At 40.4% G+C, this 20,567-nt stretch overlaps 1 protein-coding gene across 5 annotated transcripts in view; it reads right to left on the bottom strand.

Annotated features, from left to right (window-relative positions):
• The window catches only part of tle2b (TLE family member 2, transcriptional corepressor b), a 101,480-nt gene that overhangs the window by 75,612 nt on the left and 5,301 nt on the right, over positions 1 to 20,567 (bottom strand). For 3 of the 5 annotated variants that reach the window (XM_007558752.2, XM_007558751.2, XM_007558750.2), the window contains exons 1-3: positions 17,910 to 18,796; positions 5,166 to 5,263; positions 4,628 to 4,691 (exon numbers count right to left, since the gene is read on the bottom strand). In XM_007558752.2, the coding sequence (XP_007558814.2) occupies positions 4,628 to 4,691; positions 5,166 to 5,263; positions 17,910 to 17,933 (186 nt within the window). In that variant the 5' untranslated portion in view covers positions 17,934 to 18,796. Of the gene's footprint in view, positions 1 to 4,627; positions 4,692 to 5,165; positions 5,264 to 17,909; positions 18,798 to 20,567 lie in introns of those variants that run through there. The other 2 variants (XM_016674627.1, XM_016674626.1) reach the window with 2 other exon arrangements.

Genomic DNA, 20,567 nt, shown 5'->3' on the forward strand with positions numbered 1-20,567 from the left:
AATAAGAAGTGTACCAGAAGATGTTTGGAAAATAGATCTTCCAAACACTTAAAAAATACATCTCACAGACAGATATCTAACAATATCTAAATATTATATAAATATTTAAAACTGCACACTGCACAGATCACCAGCTCACACATTTGTGTTGCACTGTATCCTGTCTGCAATCAAATAACAAATATGCAATTACTTCAAGTCTACTAGATTTATACAAATACCATCTCTTAGTAATCTAAACAAATGTGATAAAAATTATTCTCTTTATTTCTCAAACATTTCTCTACAAATAGCAAAAAAGCACCTAATAAACAAATAACCAGTCATGTGCCATGCAATAACCAGGTTATTATTGTGAGGTGTTTTTTTCTTTCTTTCTTTTTTTTTTTTTACAAACCAATAGCAGCACTAAACCAGAGAAAAAGGTTTACTTATAGCATCTTCCTGTTATTATTGCAAAAGCATCACCCCTGGCATAAGTAAAAAACTGCAGGAGCCCCAGCTTAGAGGCAATAAAAAATATTTTTTCAGGAGCTTTAGTGTAGCTCATGGAGAACACCGACCAACTGGATGTTTTAAGTTGTTCAAAAATCCTGAAAAAGAACAATAGACGCAGTAAGCTTCCAACAATATTAAAATAAAATCACAAAGCCAATAACAGAAGATTGTTATCGTCTCAGTTTTGTTCACATTTTCATTGGCTGTCATACAGTGAATGTAGGTCAACACGTCACTCACATCAGCTGATTTATAAATGCTGACAAATTCATGCAAAAGCACCAACAGGACTGTGCCCAACAGGTGTTTATACGTTCAGCTTGAAAAAATGCAACTCCTGCTGTTTACAATCACTGATCAGCAGTCAGAAATGTTATTCTGGTAGCATATGCCAACATTATAAAGCTTTATGTACGAGACTGATGATATAAAGACGACAACATTCAGGAATAACGAACCCAACTAGAAGATTTATGTTGACAAAATTTCTCCAAGCACTACAGTCATCTACAGGAAGTCAGGAAACTGTGGGAATGTCAAACATTTATGGAAAGAGATGTTTTTGTGTTGCAATTATGTGCCATCAATGTTGCTCTCTGGAAAACCAAAACTGTAATTAAGCTTTCCCTGACAGAACCAAATTTGAACAGAGCATAGCACCATATCGCCGGTTTGCTGAAGCAAGTGGGTGCTGCGGTCACGCCGGCACACGCTTGGTTCCTTGAAGGAACATCTTGGAAGAAGAGTTGTTGGATATCAGGTGAAAATATGCAAACACGAACCGATCTTTTCAACCAGAAACAATCACGATTAGAGCAGAAAATAAACGACACTAAATGCAGATAGGAAGAAAAAAATCATCCAGATCTTCATACTCTTCTGTATGCAAACACCTCATTACAGTCAACCACTTTACATGCAAAATGTATTTTTACTATTGCTCATATTGTCCTGGGAGCTAGCTGTTTAGGCTTACATAAAAACAATCGTATGCATCAGCTGCACATAACCATATGAAAGCATGTCTCCACGTTCCGGCACCGTATATTTAGGAGCTTAGCGGTGATGAATAGTAAAAGCAGAAGCAGTGCAGCGTGGTGAGCAGACCCCCAGCCTGTGGAAACAGGCCTCAGTGGATGACAGGCCTAACGAGCTAAATATAGCCTTCTGGGTTATCTCCTCTGTGGGCGCAGCGAGTCCGTTGTTGCTTCACATTATTTACGTGTCTGTGCATGCACCATCTCTCTTTCTCTCTTTTAGTTCGCGCACCCCCACGCTCACACACAGCTATCTCTTTCTCTTGCTCTCTGTGTTGCGTTCTCTCCATTTCATCCATCTGCAGAATCTTTTATTCCTCCCTCCATTCTCTCTCTCAGTCCCCTGATATCTTTTTTTAACTTGCTCTCTCTCATTCTTTCTCTGCATTTTTCACTCTCACTTCTTCCTTCCGTATATCTTAGTCATCTCAGTCAGTTTCTTCTATTCCTTTTCATCTCTTCTTTTCTTTGTACCCTTCTCTCTGTCCCTCAGAAGCTTCCTCTTTTTCTGTCTGACACTCTCTCGGTCGTTTTTTTTTCTTCTCTGCAGCTATCTTTCCCTTTGAGCTCCTCTCTTCTCTCTCATTTTCTTTCCCTCCCTCTCATTTTGAAGCCATGCCTATGAAGTAGCAGAGCAGTGTGTTAACCATCCAGTGCGCCACAGTGAGCCCTTGTTCAAGTAATACAGCCTGGGGTTCTAAACGTCTGCCATGCTAACCTACATGAATATGTCATCAGCATCTGCAGCTCCATGACCTCCTGCCATGGGGAGCTATTACAGCCCTCCAATGAACCTAAAGATGCAGCATTTACCAGCGGAGCACTGGTCACAGAGGCTGAGACCTTTAATATATTATCATAAACAGTTTGACCTGATGACAGTGGGCAACCATTACAGTGTAAAAACGGAGAAATGTGATTTTTCTTCATTGCATAATTACGGATGCAGAGGATTTATAGCGCAGGAGGTGGATGTTTGTCTAGACCACTTGTTCCACATAGTAATTCGGCGAAACCCTCGTCTAAAATAGAGAGTACCGGAGACACGGGAATGTCTTCCTCTGCTTCAGAAAATCAGTTCTGAACTGTTATTTCCTGCTTTTTTAAAACTAAGGATGTGGTGAGTAACAACAGGAAATAATGAAAAATAAATTAGATGGAAATGTATTGACAAGTTGACACTTAAGCAGATGGGCACTGAATTTAATTTTAATGTATTCTATTTTAATTATTTCAACCAATTTCACTAGTGTAACAATTAAATGACAGATTAAACTTGGAATATAGTTAGACCAGAAAGTGTGTATATTTCAGTGTAAAATTATCATTCAACCTATAAGTTTAGTTCTCACAGCATTTCCGAAAAGGATGATAATAAGATTGGACGCAGTCTGACCTGATTTTACCAAAGATTAGCCTAAGCTGACATATTTTTCTGAAGTCCAGGCCTTTTCCAAACTCAACTCTACAAAAAACACTTGGGGAGTACTCCTCCCCGTGTGTCTCGAAATACAAATTTAGCTTTGGTTGTGCATCGTCTTTACCTCAGAAACTCTTTAAAAAAATGATAATTTGAGCCTGCACATAATGCACAGATGCTTTCTTTGCATCTCACTTTCCGAGCTGAACATGTAAAGCTACACCAACAAATTGAATACAAGTCACTGGACCGCAAACAACACCAAACATATTGTTTTTTGCAATCTTGCAGGGGTTTTTTGAGTGCTCAGTTAGCACTGATTGTAATCATTGTGCTATTGTAATATATTTACAGCACTCAGATGATTTTGGCACAATTGCAACAGATTATAAACAAAATCTGTTTATGTAATCAAGTTTTGCAGAGCAAAGATGGTGCTCCGCCACCAGGAAGTCACACAGGGGAGACAGGGTGAAAGTATGTATATGTCTGAGAAAACAAAAAAGAAAAGAGTATCAAAGTTATTAATTATATCCCATATACAGCGACCTGAAGTGTGTTGGCATGGTAACACTTGTTTAGTCTGAATTAAGTCTAAAAAAAATTCATTTTGAAGGAGAATGAACTCATCCAAGAGCTGGTTTTTAAAATATAGAAAGTACAGAGTGCTGATTATATTCAACAACATGCTGACAGCGTTAAGTAGCAACATAGCAGAAGCCAATTTGTTGAAAATAATGTAGCTTATGTTTCATGTTTGACCTAATAGAGAAATACAGCATTAAATAACATTCACTTTACACTTATCTGTCAAATTTCCCATTGTTAAAGACCTTATATGGATTAAAACAATGGTCTATTTAGATGTACACAAATGAGCATGCTGCGTATGCGAGTAATTTGTCATTTGATCTCCTGCTTCTCAGCAGGACTCTCCATCATTTTGTCTGACTGCCGTTTTTCTTGTCCGCTTCCTTTCTTCCACACGCGCTCCTCCTATTTATGTGCCTGTCTGCATTTCCCTCGTTCTGTCTATCCATCTGTGTGTCTATCTAGCTTACAGCCCTGATCCTGCCTGCTCTCCCAGGTTTATGAAATGCGAGCAGCTTAGCAGATGGTGCATATCGTATTCTGGTTGGCTCGGTGTGGGTTTTGTGCCACAGACGAAGGCTTATGACGGAAGTGAGCCCTTAGTCGCTTAGACGATCCGACTTGGAGAGCTCAGGTTGTTAGTTCAAGAGAAGAGAACAAGAGTCTTAGATACATACTGAAATGTGTGTGTAGAAGGTTTGAAGGAGAAATGAGTGCGATGAGAAATGAAAATGAAACTAACGTGAGTAGAGGAAATGAAAACTTTCATTTCCACAACTTTTGGGAGCTGTATGCTGTCTATAATACTGGCGGATGCTTTAAACAAAACATTTAAAATAACAGATAAAAGTAAATGTATAAATTCCTATATCAACCAGGAGCCACTAAATCTAGTTCTTGAGTTTTACATGTTTCCTGGATCTACAGTAATCTAAAGTTTCATCCCCTAGTTCCGTCTCCCCTCAAAACCTTTGACAAAACATAGATGATTAGAATTTAGTCTGTTTTCTGCCAGAGGACTTCAGATTTTTCTGAAACAAATGCATCCAAACAACTCCACCAGAAGTGAGGCAGGACTCACCATGATGTAGTGCCTCTGCATCTCCGTCTTCTCGCTGGCCAGCTTCTCACATTCCAGCTTCAGGCTGCACAACAAAATTGCATTTTTTATTTCCACCTTATAAAATAGATTATAAATTCCACAGAAGATTTTACAGGAGTCTCTCCAATTTAACGTTTTCTTTTTAAGTTATCAAATGATGACTTCTGGACACGGAAGTTGGTCTTGTGGGGATTAAATCAACTTCATAGATGAAATCCTCATCAGAGGTCCGTGTGTGATGATGTGTACCCCAATGGGGTGCTATGTAACCCACCTGATTGGGTCCAGAAAAACTACCTGCTTAATTCTCAAATTTTTCAAATTCACAGCATGTTGACAATAAATTAAAGTAAGAAGAACATCTGTCTTTGTGTAAATGGTTGTTTGTCCCGTATGTTTCTGCTTTGCCCTGTGATGGAGTAGCGACATGTCCAGGACATGACCTTCCTTTCACCCAATTACCTCCCTGCGTCTATTTCTATGCATGCTTGCATTTGTGGTGCGTGTGCAACCGTACCTGTGATACTGAGCCTGGAGGAACTGGAATTCCTCCTTGATTCTGTCCAGGGTTTCCAGGACTGTGAACTTGAAAGACTGGCCAGGCTGCAAGGGGACCTGCACAGGTGAAAGACAAACAAAAAGAAGGAATGGATGACAAACACATACACATCTCTCTCTTTGTGTGTGAGTGTGTGTGATAGGCTGTTCGTAAGGAGATTGTAACACCCACTTCATGCTGTACTGGTGAGGAAAGCTGTGAGTGTGAGTGTGTGAGTGCTTGTGCATCTGTGTGGCAAGAGGAGAAAAGAGCCAAGATGAAAGTGAGAGGGAAGGTCACTTCCTCTTCCCACACATCATAAAGCCTTGTCCTCTGCCTCTCTCTCCTCCTCCTCCTCCCCTAATGACTGACTCCTTCCCTCCACTCGCTCCATCCTTTCTTCCTCTCCTCTTCTCTCTCTCGCTTCTACATTAGCATCCCCTCTACTCTGCCGTGCTGCTAATGTATTCAAGCCAACAAAGAGCCGAGACGGGAAGAAACATCAAATGAATAACTCAAGACAATCACAGCCCCATCTCTCACCTGCTAAAAGCTAAAGAAGCCCCAACAAAACAAGCAACTCCCAGGAGGTCCAGCACCACCCGCCATCCGTGTCTGTCTAAAGCGCCGCTGACAGCAGCCCGCCTCCTCCATAGTCTCCATGACGGTGGAGAAACATGGGCGCCGTTGATGCTTTTGATGCTGCGGTTGTTTTCTTTGGAGCTGGAGCACGCAGAATAGGTTGCTCTCAGAGGACGTGTTTCAATGTTGTCATTCTTTTTTTTCCTCTTCCTTTCTTTTCAGTTTGGTTAATTTTGCTGCCTCCTGAGATTTATAGTATTAACTTTCATGTTGTCTCTACAAATGTTGTGCATGCAGTCTGCATCACTGTCATGCCTTTTCAAGGCTGGTGGTTTGATGTGTCTTTTTGAAAGGATGCAACAAATATTTTATTTCAAACTGACCATAGTCACATAAATAATAACACCATAGAGGCCGTATATTCCTGCTACATTGTGTAGCACTATTATTCATTAAATGGATAAGAGGTGGTCGTTATTCACGTTATCAGTTCCTCGTCTTCCTTAGTAGGTAGTAGGAATTAATTTTCTCGATCTCAAAACATAAAACTAAGCTCTGTTCATAATTAATAATATAAAACTCCACACAACCAAGGTGGATTATGTAAATTACCAAGGCCGGTTGAGCAATATTCAAGACAGACAAAGCAACATAATGGAGGCAGTTTGCTGCCACCTACTGGACAAAGTTATGCCAACTCATGCCCAATTGTGCTACTTTGCCAACTACTTAATGAATGTCTATTTTATGTAAAATATTCACCTATATTTATGTAGCTTAATATTTTTTTTTAAAATACAGAAACAGAGTGCCGCAAGGAGTTAAATTAGAAGGCAAGTCTGAATATGCACGTTATTTTTAAGTGTTCTTGTCATTGCTGGCAGTGGTGTTATTTTTTTTACTTTCCTGTTTTGAAGATGCATTAGCACCATCCACTGTGTGTCAGTTTATCCTAAATGGCTCCTAAAGACTGGTACAGAATGTTGAGTTAATGATATACAAACTCCTCATAAGTAAAAGTTGCAGTAAAGTTTCAGTGTACTCATCCATAAAAGGCTGTTAAGAACCCAATTCTTGCAGTTGCCTGCCAATAAGATAATCCAGCTGATAGTCAAAAGTACCAAAGGTCACAGAGAGCTCTAGTCCTATTTCATAATATTTTGCAGCACTTACTTATCATTAGCCTTTATTTACAGAAGTCAAAGATAAACAAGCTTTCTTAGAGACGTGCTTTTCTCTTTTACAGTTCAATTAATAATCATAACATCATCAAACTAAACATACAGTAGGACGATCTTAGTGTTGTCAGTCATCCTCATTTATGCACTGCTCAATATGTTAATGGTGGAGAATCAATTTACAGTTAAAGAGAGATTGTTTATCCGCCATCGTCGATGGCTAAGCTAACTCGTCTGTGCATTTATAGCAGGCTCTGGTGTGGGTAACTATCTGTAGCGTATCAGACAGCCCTGGGGACGTGAGAATGATTGACAGCGCTAAGATCCTCCTCCTGGCTCTGATTGGCTGTTTTGAGTTAGTAGTGTATTTCTGCAGATGGCAGTAGAACCACAGGGGGGAGGCAGAGGAGTTCACTTTCTTCACAGATTATCGGTCTCATAATATAATGTCAGGACATGGTGACAGTTTTAAAAAATATTTTTTTAAAAATAAAAAAAAACATTTTTTATACAGTAGCTTTAAGTCAGCGGAGTCATCTGGTACCCCCAGAGTTACCATGATTCCACATAAGACAATGAAAAAGTTTTCTGATAATTCAACATTATGATAGGAAAGTATCTGGTAAAACTCATAGCATCACAACACCACTTAATTTCCCTCAGATTACAAATATATCCACCTAGCTAACAGAACTGAAGAAATTGAGCCCAGTTAGTGAGGTCTCATTTACTGATAAACCCAAATACAGTTAACTTCCAACATGATTTCTTACTTTAGCTGAGCGGGACAATGCCGTCAGTACACCCCGGCTGGGTGGTTATCGGTTCGCAGCTAAGGCTAAAAGACTGGCGCTTTCAGTGGTGGGGTTTCATTAGTTGAGACAAGCACAATTCAATTAGATTTCAATTAGTCCGATGGCGGAGGTCAGAGACGCCATGGGTTCCCTAGTAATTAATCCGCAGAGCCGAGCTGAGCCTGGGCTAAACTGAGCTGAGGCAGGCAAAGCAGGGACATCTAGATGGTTGGATGGACACCATACACACACAAACCCTCTGTCTATGTGTGTATGGGAAGGAGGGGTGGGCTGGGATGGGGCGGGGTGGAGGGTTAGCGTCTGCTAGATCCCCACTGACCTTGATTCACACCACACACATCCATTCAAGCAAGAAGGGGTGGAGGGAGGGACGAGGGGATAGATACTGATCTAGCACACATAAACACACACACACGGCCATAAGAACATTGAAAAACACATCAACAAACAAACATGCACCACTGCACATGCACATTCACACTTTAAGCACATGGAAAAATCTCAGTGGGGTGGGGGTACACGGACGGATTGAAAGGGAGGAAAAGTCAGAGAAGAGATGGATACCCATCTGACAGATGGACGGATGGATGTAGGGAGTGATGGACCAGTCTGACATTCTTTCAGAGGAATGAATGCACAAGCAGAAAGAAAGATGATGAAAGAGTAGTGTGGCTGCTGACTGAGAAAGATAGCCAGCCATTCATTCAGCTGACACAGAAGGAAGAGGGCGAGGGGATGGAGAGAGAGGGAGAGAAACAGACAGAGAGTGTCTTTGCTGTAGTCAACACAGCCTGCTCACCCTGTGCACTGTCCATCGGCCTGTGGTAACACCGCTCCCACCATCTGCCGCCACGCACTTACCAACAGCAACCACGCGAATGCACACGAACAGAGCGCTGCTGGCGGGTTACATCAGCAGCACTAAGTCGTATAACAAAGCCCATAGTCACAGATCATGATTATACAAGAGATTTGTGATTTGCAACCATTGGTGTCAACACGGCAGATTGCATGGTGCTCCGACGAGAAAGATTTTAATTCCTTTCATCCGCTGGACACATATAAAAAAAAAAACCCTCAAAAATGTATCACTTTCAATTTGCAAGTTGTACCTTTCTGAATGAGTTTTATTGACCCCGAGGCAAAAAGGCAGTGGGAGTGCAAAAAGGAAATGAAAAATCCCATAAAAAAGAAAAAAGAAAACTTGGAGAGTTCTCGGGCAGAAAGAAATGCATTTCCCATTCACTCTGAGCTCCATCTTCCAGGATAAAAGACTTGTACCCAGAGTTGGTATTAAATTAGCCCATTTTAAATAATCAAGGGCACCTTCTCATGTATTCAAAACCAATCCATAAGATACATGAACTACGTGTGCATAGTTATGAAGATGTGCAGTGTTTACTAAGATTGATGTAAGTAATGCCATTTGTGCATCATAACAAACATCTGCTGTTGGATTGTGTTTCATCTCTCCGGTTTTGTCAGAATCAGTCAAGGCAGCAGTAAAGACGTCACAAAGGTCCAAGAAAGATCACTCTTCTGCCAAGTGTTTCAGATGTTGAATGTAAACGATGGTGAATTAGCACTAGGAGGACAAATGTGAGCCATGAAAATAAGCCTCACACCATCACACTACCACCACCAGCCTGAACACAGCAGGATGGAGCATCTTGTTTACTCCATATTTTAACCCACCTCTGTTAACCTTGTGTGAATTATACCCTGAGTTTTTTGTTGTTCTGGAGTCCTCTTCTCCAGCTGTTTCAAGGTTTGATGTGTTTTGTTTCTGTGATGATATTTAGTAATCTTTGATTTTAATGTTTAGTTAATTGAACTACTGTTATTGTTCCATCTTCTTGAACCATTCTTCTTTGACATTACCAAGGATTTTTATCCGTGTAAATACCGCCCGCCGTACATCTTTCCTGTTTTTTTAGGTTCATTCCAAGCAAAGCCAAGAGAAGGTTGTGTGTGAAAATCCCAGCAGATCAGCAGTTTCTAATATATTTACCCTGTCTGAGTATTTTAATCTAGCATCAGCAACTATCCGACATTCAAAGCCTCTTAAAATCCACTTTCTCCCCCCGTTCTGATGATCGGTTTTAAATTCAGGAAGTTGTCTTCACTTTGTCTAGATCCATAAAAAAAATGAGTTGCTGCTGTGTTACCTCACTGTTCACGTAGCCAGTCGATATGAAGAAACATGTTGAATAAAATAACTCGGGAGTAATTTTGCGTGTGAGGACCAGGATTTCCAGCAACTAGTTATAGGCAGTGGAATTGCATAACTCAAACACTTTTTATGTTAAAATTACAGAGCAAGATGTGTCATAAAATTTGAGAAAATCGGTAAATGTCAGATTTCCAAGTTCAAGTGAATGCATACTGTCGAGCCCCATTCAACAGGTGTCATAACGTAATGAGAGCAGCGCTGTTTGATAATGGGTAAACGAATAAATAGTTGGATAATAGACATTCAGTACGTAGTTCTAGATGTGGAGGAGGAATACAATGACAGGTTACTCATGAATGCAGGTCTAAAGTATTTGATTTGCCCTTCGCTTAGCAAAGTCTGCAACATATACCGCTGAGGACAAAATTATTCACAGCTCTATGGTATTCTTTTGATTTTACCAGAAAATTTCTTCTTTCTGGCATTATATTATTGTTGAGGAGTGCTCCAACCGAAGGTCTGGTTTGAATCTGCAAGGATAAACTGTGAAAGAAGCTAAAGATTAGGGTGATGGCATGAAAGTCTTCTGACCTCAAAGACTTGGCAATCACCAAAAGTAAATAATAATAAAAAATAAAATAAAAAAACAGTGAAAAAAAAAAATTAAATTTAAAAAACAGATTACTCCGCTTCAGTCCAGTGTGGCAGCAGTCTTTGCTGATTGCCTCAATTATCTCCAGTCATGCTTCAGGCTTTTGTTCCTATCTATACTTGTGTCTTGCATTTAAATGGAAGTACTTCTCCTTTAGCTGCAGACAGTTTTTCCACGACTGACGGTGGCTACAGAAACGAGGCTGCAACTGTGAAACAGATGCACATCTGGGAGTTATTGGAAAAGACACGATTCTATCTGTTGGTTTGTCATCTCTGTCAATCTGGTTAGCCCCTGGCACGCTTTCTACCAACACATCAGCATTCACACGGTATAAGATGACATGTCTGAGCAGGGATGTATTCACTCAAGCAAAAACACCCACAAATTTTTGTTTCCCCCCCTTTCTCATGCCCTCTCTGTTGCAGCTCTACCTTGTTTTCTTTTCCTTTCACACTTCTCCCTCTTACTCTCTTTCCTCTCCTTGTATCGCTCTGAAACAAGCCAAGACACATTTGGATTCTGTGTATTAAATAATAATTGCATGGTGAAATATTTAGGGGGGGGAAAAAAAAAGAAATAATAATTGCATGGTGAAATATTTAGGGGGGGGAAAAAAAAAGACATGAAAAAATGCCAAGTGAGGAAGAAGAGTGTCAGTACCCCTTGAGCACATGTCTCTAAGTGTGTGCGTGCGTGTGTACGTGCGTGTCTGCTGATGTGTGCAGCAACGAACATAAGCAACAGCTCATTGATTTAGACTCTGACAGACAGAAGAAAGGCAGAAGAGGCGAATGGGACTCCAAGTTATCAGCCAACATTTTTTTGAAGACAAAATAGTGTGAGCACGCTTTCCCTACAATTTCAAAACTGTTCAATGGGCTGGATAAGAAAAAAAAAAAAAGGGCGGGGGCGTTATCACAATTTAAGAAAGCAAACCCTACAGTTTATGACTCTCGCTTTCAAAGGGCAAATACACGCCAACACTCAGTCATCCAACATGCTAACAACAACCCAGTAATCCAAAAGTCCAGCAAGGCAGCTGTTGGTTAATGTAGCCAATCTACAAGTTACCTAGTTAGTTACCAGTCAGTCAGAAGGCCAGTTACACTGCAGCTCAGGGCACAAGGCGGCGAACATATTAGGGAAAGAGAGTCTGGACTGCATCCAAGCCCTGCTCTGATCATTTCTTTTCACCACAAAGAAAGGACGACAGCAAACAGGATTTGAGGATAAAAAAAAAGGCCTGTTTTTAATCAGAGAGAGGGCTTACACCAAGCAGCCACCGATATCTGATCAGAACTTCTTGGTTGTTTGTGTGACTTCTGGCCCGTTCTGTGGGCTCTCTCACAGCGGCTGCATTGTTGTTCCTTGGCTTTTTGCCTCTCTAAAAGGGCTGCCTTTGAAATGCACCGTGAAATTAAATGTAAACAAGACAAGGACAACGGAAAGGAGGGGAGAATGTCATCTCTGGGAGGTGACAGCAAGGCGCTGTGCTATTTACCGCACATGGCTTTCATTACGACCTTAAATGTTGGTGGAAAAAGAAACTGCTTGACACAGCTTTAGAAAGAAGGAGACAAGTACGGTGTGTGTGGAAAAAAGGAACTTTTAATTGACTCGTCTCGGAAACGCAACACTTTTGTGGTTAAAATGTAACTTAATTAACTCAGTAAGAAATGGTTAAATACTATTTCTGCAACAACCAAGCTTTCATATCTGCTTATGATGCTTTGCTACAGTACAAAATGTTTTCCAACCTTTTTGTAAAATTCAACCCATACACGGTGACTTTTTTGACTTTTTTTTTCCTCTTTATATCAAATTATTTAGTTTTCTTTAGATCAAAAGCAATCAAAAGTGAAAATCAAAGTATGTTCGGGAAGGCAAACATTTTATTTTTCTATTTTCTGGTGCAAACCATAAGCAATTACCATGCTCATCATTTGTTATGCAAGGGGGAGTCGGTGTTTCACTTCCTTTCACTGCAGTGCTTCATAAAAGCATTTTTGAACAAGAGGCAAGAAGAAAGCCATTGTCAAAAGAAAGAACTGCTTTGCCTTTGCTTCAGGTCATGTAGGACATGGAGAAAAATTGTGGAAGAAGGTGCTCTCAGATAAGACCTAAATTGATCTTTGAGGCAGAGTGTCTTATACAATTAACACTATGTATCAAAAGACAGCACAGCAGAACAAAATCCAATTGACAGTCTGCAGCAAGACCTGAAAGTTGTTGTTGATGTGTGATCTACATGTAATCTGTTTTTTTTACACAGAAGAAGAAGAAGATATTGAAAACCGAAAGAAACCTTTCATTCAACAGCATAGCTCCTTACTTTTAAAGGTGTAAATCATTTATTGATTCATAAACACACATCGTCAACAGGGCTGTGGATGAGATCTGCATTCATCCACAACGCACTCATCGACACACACGCAGGGCGTGGCAGACAACCCAGGCTTGTACGTCCGCACCAACAGTTGAGGTCAAAGCAGGACATTATTTATTGTTGTTGTTGGCACACAGAGCACATACCCACACAAATCACTGCTGATTTCCATTCACCTTGCACTCTCGATTACAGGCACACAAACTTTAACGGCTGCATGCACACACACGCTACTCTAAAGAAATATATGTGCGTACTGAAAAAGTTTGCACAATAATAAGGACCTGCAACAAGAGATAGTCATGCAACAGATGCAGGTCCAAAAAAAAACTAAGAGCCTTAAAAATCCTTTTAGAACAATTAGAGAGTCTAATACTGTGTGCAAGTAAGTTGCCACTACTGTTTCATCCACAGCAAAGTCCATCAAATGTCGTTTTCTATTCCTGTTTTCAGCCATTCACACAAAGATAAATCATTTTATTAAAGACGTTTTTAAAGCAGCATTTCCAGTAATGAAAGATGCTCCACGATTATGATAACATAATGAGAGCTGCATAGTAACACACCGAATGCAGCACTTTACACTTCACAGAGAATGTGCACACATAAAACCCAAGTGAACTTTGCAATGAATATTTACCCACATCTAAGCTAATTCAAATATTTATATGCTCACAAAGCACTAAGGGGGCAGAGACATAAAAGAAAAATCACAGAAAAATTAAACAAGAACACACCTCACATAAAATCCTCCTTCAAACACACACACACACACACTGTTCTGATAAAACTCTCCACAAAAAATCCAGGGGAACCAATTACAGCTCCACGCTCCTCACAACCCAGCTCTCAGTTTTAACTCTATGCCACCAGAGAGTGAAGACGGACTAGCTTCTCTTTTAAATAAAAGTCGACCTCTGGATGCTCAAGTCACTGATTCTGAGCAACGTCTGCAGTTCTGAATGCACACTGGTGGCGACGTCCTGAAAACATTATTTGGACCTACCAGAACCAGATCAGTTTCAGATTTTGGCAGAGAGTAACTGGCTTGTCAGTTCAGTTATACTTATATTTAAGATAGATAAAGAAAACAGAAGTTTCGCAATGTATCACGACATCTTACAAGGCTGCATAATCTTTGAAAAAACAGTTGCAATGTTGAATATCGCCATGACAATAACAATTAAGGCCAACTTGAATTTTCCTGACTCTTTCATCATTAAAACTTCCCCTCCATATGTATGAGCTTTACAATCTCAGCCACTATGAATGTACATATGTTGTTTATCAAGGGCAGCTACAGACCATCCGACTGGTCAAACATATTCCTGGCATGCAGAGTGTGAACGCATCACACTTGAAATACGATAGCAAACCGAATACTGTATCAAAGCAGTCAGAAAGAGTTAGAAAGGTTTAAACCGAATATACTGTGCCTCTTGCCTCCTCCGCTGACGACATGTGATGATCTGGACTCAGTGCATATAGAACTAATCATGCAGACACATCTCAGCATAAGCTTTACGTTTTAATAGTTTCGTCACAGCCTGAGGCTTGTAAAGATGCATTCAGCTTACAAGATGAAAAGAACGAAAATTAAGAAGCTTTTGTTTTGTTTTTTATTGACATAATACATTTTAAACTCTGTTTAGGTCTTGTAGAAAACACAATTAAACCTGGGCATCCACCTGCTCAAACATAGCATCCAGGTGTGATTAAATCACTAACCATTGAATTGTTGGCTCTAAATAATTAATTTATTTAACCATGATACGTTATTCAGCAAAGTCACAAGCTAATAGTAATTATAAAGAACCATAGGCTGTTGACAAGTGGAAATAATCTAATATTTTCAACATGAGAGCTTAGATTTGTTCAAGAATTATGTTATTTTATGGAAGTTGTTTACTCCATAATGCAAACTTGTTTAACAAACCAGAAAGTCTCCTAATCTGATAAAGACCATTAAGTGCTACATTCACATAAATCGTATATAGATGCACAACACTAAAATATCAGCTTAAATATGAAGCTGATATTTTATAAAGCTTGTTGCCAATGTTACACAAAATTTTTGTTTCTCAGACTTTATGTTTTAACGTTATAAGTGTTGAAAGTGTGACCTCTAACGTGTCAATGCGTGAACACAGTGGTAGTGCGAGGATTTAAATAATTTTAGTGAGTTATGGAATGGCTCTGTTGGTTTTTGGTTGACTTAAGGAATGAAAAACACCATTAAAGGCAAACTGTAAAAACACAAAGAGTTATAAAATGTGCTTGTTAATGGGATCCTGGGAGGTCAAGTTCACTGTTTGCATGTAACCATCTAATTGTCTATGACCATAATTGGAAAGAGACAGAAAGAAATAACAGAGAGCTCAGAAAATTAGAAGGCAAGAGAAACATCAGTACCATAATTTTAAAGTGACTTAAATTGATAATTTACTGCATTTATACTTGCGCATAGCAATTTGTATGAAAAAATGAACTAACACAAATATGTTCTCTGCTTCTTTACATCTATCTGCAGGTTATATTTCATGGAAACACAATAAAAAAAAGACAACTGCAGAAAAAGTTGGGAGAAAAAACCCAATGAAGAAATACAAAGTAGGGACAGAAAGGGAGAGATGGGGGTCTATCGATCTGTTGGAGTTGGCTCAGTCTGAGACTGAACTTTATCACAAACACAGAGCATCTCAGCAGGAAGCTCTCTGATACCCTCTCTAAAGGGGAGAACAGAGGAATGTTCACACACGTTTCTTCATTCATTTTCATTTCACTTTCCACCTCCAGCAGTGCTTTTTGAAGGAATTCTTTCCATCTTTTATTAATTTTTTTTTTACTCTTTTCTTGGCTCTTACACATTTTGCTTTCTTGCTTTGTTTTCCACCTCTCCTAGTTTCCCTGCAACTTTTCCAGCAGCTGGCTTATTAGCATTCTCTCTGTACATATAATTGATTCCTCATGCCGTCCTCTTGTGAAAATGTCATTCATAATTCTATGTGATAGCTGGCTGGCTGGCTTATTGGTTTGCTGTTTGGCTGGCTGGCTGTGAGGCAAAGTGGCCAGTGACCCATTTGTAGCAGATACAAAGAGACTGACAACCAAATCTGATTATAGCAGCAAGATCAAGGCCTCTGTAAAACAACTGGCCTACGCTACACTCAGTCTAAGCTGTAACTCATCTTCTGTGACTTTTTGACTTTCTAACCTATATTTTTCCATATCGTTAAGGTCTTTTTGTTGTTTGAGGGCCAAGATGAAGAAGGGAACGGGCTTTACAGATGCATCGCTGTTGAAGTATGTATGCAGTGTCCTGAAAATGTGCTGCCCCCTTCCTCTGACACCAATAAATAGAGTCCAATGCAACAAACTGCATCAGGAACGCAGCAGGTCTCTATAGTAAAACACAAGAGAAGCCTCATAATGGTGCAGTAACGCTCTTTTCCTAATGGAGGCTGCAAAAGATCCAAGAAAGAGGTGGAGGATCACCTTCCAGCAAGATCATAATCCTAAACTTGCAGCCAGAGCTGCAGTGGAATGGTTCAGATCAAATCATAGTCAAGCATTAGAGCAGCTCAGTTCAAGTTTATACCTAAACTCAACAGAATATGTGGCTAGACATGAAAAATGAAATTCAGATTTGCCCTGCCAATCTAACTGGGTTTGATTTTGAGCAATTCCAGCCTGTAGATGTGAAGTACAGACACAACCCAAGAGACTTTTGGTTTTAATTGCAGAGAAAGGTGGTCCTATAAAGTGCTCACCCGTAGAGCTGAATACAACTGTGTGCAAAATTTCTCTGAATTTTATCAGTGAAAAAATTTTAAACCATAAATCATTTACATTCCACTATCTGCCAGAAGTTCAAGAGGAAACAGCACTTTTGCAAGTCCTGTATATTCAAAATCATCTAAAGGTAAATAGGTCTGTACAATTATAGGAAAATATGCAAGAGCACTATTGGGATAATGATATCACTTCAAATGAAATAAAACTGCCCTCAATTTAATAAATGTTTCCCCTCGTTCTCAACCTATCCTCACTATTTTCCATGAGATTAACCCATTTGGCCACTAAAAACTATATATATCAGGGTTTGTGCGTCAAGGGCAGTGAAAGTCCATCCAATGGAACAAATATAACGTTGACTCGTAGAGCATTCATGCATGTCACTGGAAATGTAATGGCCTACCAAATAACCAATTGTGGTGTTGCACACATTGCTATTAGGCTGACTGCAGATCAGAAATGTTTTGCAACTCAAAAGACAATGGAAATCAACTGATGAAACACTGCTGGACGGGTCCTACACACATGCACAGATACGTTACTGCAGCCAGATGTGCTGTGACACGCATCTTCACAAACACACACTTCCAGGCTGAAACATACGCAAAGATGAATAAACAATAATTAGCACATGGATAAAAACACGCAACCCAAGAAGAGCAGGTTTAGTTGTATACCACCTAGTTGTATACCACCTATGCAGCCAATCAACGACAAGATCCCAGAGAGACCTGGCTGTGGCTGACAGAGAGGGAGGTGTCATGAGTGTGTGTGCGTGTGCGAGAGTGAGTGTGTGTGCATATTGGGAAAACTCTCAGCCCAAACACCCGATGTCTCTCTCCTCATGTTACAGTGCAGTCAATTTAACTACACAAGTGAGTCAGGCTGAAACAAACAGAAGGACTTTGAGATGCAGACATGGTGAGGTCAATAATCCAAAAGCAGGAGGAAAACCCAGCAAGGAAGTTTTTAAGTAGAGAGGTTTGAGGTGATTTTAGTGTGGAAGCACGAAAATCCAAGAGGGGCAATGGTGATAAAAGCGAATGTGACAAATTAAAAGCCACAGACGGATTGGAGCTGAGAAAGACACTCACAAAAAGTGGAGCAGACAGGAAATAGAGACATGAGGGTGAACTTACCGGATGCCTGCCCTGAGGGTACATGATCCCAGGAGAGGAGAGGCTTCCAGTCCGTTTGATGGCCAGGTTACTCCCCTGGCCCTCCAGTCCTCTGCCCTCCACCTGGTTACACCGACCCACACACAGTCACACACAAACCCAGACTCTCAAACACTCGGTGAGAACTGTCCCTGCTCCTTCGCTGGGTTCTCTCGTCCTTGTTGCTCTCTGTCCTTATCTTCTAACGCAAATTCCCACTGACACTCAGCGGAAGAACCCTCGCTCCGTCGGCTCGTTCATCCAACAGGGTCATGATAAAACGGAGCACCAGACTTTGCCTCCTTCTTCCTCCTTTGCCTTTCCCTAGTGAAACCCAAGTCAGTTTCTCCTCCTCTTTCTCTCCTCCTCGTCTGCCTTACAGTGTCTGTCCCCCTTTTTTTTCTCAGCTTGTGATCAGTCCAGGTCCACACGTACTGACATGAGAGAGAGAATTCAGTCCATGCAAGCTCCTCTCTTACACTTCTCCTCCTCCTCTTCCCACTCTTCTTGTGGCTTGTCCTTGCGCCCTTTCACCCAGCAGTCCAATGGCAAAACACACAAACATAAACACTCAGCTGAACCAAATAGTCCCCTTCTCTTATTTTTCCTCCTCTTCACCCTGTCTCTCTGACACACTAAAGCCTTGACTGCTGCAGCAGAAATAAGGAGAGGAAGAAAGAGGAGGAGGAGGAGGTTTGGGGTAGGGAGGAGAGAGTGAGAGCTTTGTTTTTAATCTAAATGTGGAAAAAAAACGCAAGAGGAAAGCAGGAAAGAACAGCAGGTCAGTGGAGGATCCAGCGGGCTTTTCAGCAGCAAGCCCTAGACTGTAATATATTGTGCCTGTTGGCTTCAACACAAACAGGACAGGCTGCTAAAGCTTCTCTTAAGGTGGAACCGAGTAGATAGAGACACACAGTCACACACACACACACACACAGAGAGAGAGAGAGGATGGAGAGAGAGAGGAGGCGAGAGATGGATTCATTTTCAATTGTGGTCAGATACACAAAGCAATCAGTCAAGCACAAAGACTCGGGCTCAAACAGATATGGATCGAGATACAAACACACAAATGCTCAGACGTGCATATGCAAATTCATGACAGCTAAGGAAGCACACGCATGCACACACGCACACACACATATACATAACAGTCAGGCAGAGTGATAAGTTTATTAGTCAGTTCACACCTTGCAAGAACATTTGTGTGAGATGATCGGACTGTAATCCAGTCATGCTTAATTGCACAGTAATCCAGCCAAAACCCATTCAGGTTGCACCAAAGACTGCTGGTGAAATGATCTCTCAAATCTGATCTCCATCGGATTACACAGATCTTTTAAACTTTTTCACATTCAGTCATCAGAACCACAAACTTCAATGTACTTTAACTGGGATTTTAGGAAGCAAACCAACAAAGGCGGCCACACAACTGACAAGTTTTAGAAAAAAAAACAACGGCTTTTAGTGTTTTGTTCATGAATAAGAATATGTAAAAGCTGAGGTCTGTACTTGTGTCCACCCCCCAAGTTACCTATTTATTAAACACTAAAATATTAAGCTTACAAGCCAGACAAGGAGAACATAACAAACCAGAGAAGAAGCCGATGTGAACACTGGAAGAGCAGCAGATATTCAGAGGTCAGTCAGATAATCTGCTGACACAACAACAACCACTGATCCACCTGTACAATAAATCATGCAGGAGACACAGCAATCATCCAATCATCATTTAGAGTAAAATTAATTTTTCTGGCTTGTGGTCAAAACTACGTATGTGGCAGAAAAATAGCTCCTCAAAATACCAACCCTACAAGGAAACAGAGGCAGCATCATGATGGGGATTATTTTCTTCAGGATTGACATGCAGGTAATCAGAGTTATGTAATTTATTTCTTCTGGCTTCCGCCCTGTATCAATAGAAACAGAGAAGATGAGGGCACCAGTATTCATACCAGCGGAAGTGGGAAAAGATAATATTGTTCACCAACCAAAGACTTGTCCAAGCCTCAAACTGACAGAAACAACTCAAACAACAATAATTTCCAGTTTTATCTGTTTTTAGTACAGCTGGCATTTAATCCTTGAAAAATTCTTTTCAAACCTTTTCAAGCTATTTTTTTATTTTTATTTTTATTTTTAAAAAATAGAAGCTGTCAAACTAATTTTAACGTCTATCAGGGGAATGTGCCACCAACAGACACTTTAACAAAGGAATGCTATAAAAAAATGTGGACAGAGATATGACTTTTAGGTCCAAGCATTGTGAGCGGATATTTGTCATCACTCTAAGTGCTGCAATGGAGGGATGCCTGTTTACTGCCAGGGATGTAATCAGAATCAGTAGGTCGAGTATCTCAAGGATTACTGCTGTAACACTCCAGAAATATCTCTGCCACAGCAGGATAAAAATGTCTGCCTGCCTGCTTCTGAGTGCTGGATCTGAAGCAAATGTTATTTACAGGAGCTCCCAGAATGGACCTGAACCTACTAAGACCTGATATTTAAAGACTTTCCTCGTACACAACACCGGGCTGTCCCAGACATCTTTTGGCACTGCTTATAATTAGTTTATCCAGGGCAGCTCTGCCTTTGAACTTGATCAGACAGCCATTAATCCGACACCGTAGACTCAGGCGC

Source organism: Poecilia formosa, unplaced genomic scaffold, assembly GCF_000485575.1.
Source record: "Poecilia formosa unplaced genomic scaffold, Poecilia_formosa-5.1.2 Scaffold98, whole genome shotgun sequence".
Classification (NCBI taxonomy): Eukaryota; Metazoa; Chordata; class Actinopteri; order Cyprinodontiformes; family Poeciliidae; genus Poecilia; species Poecilia formosa.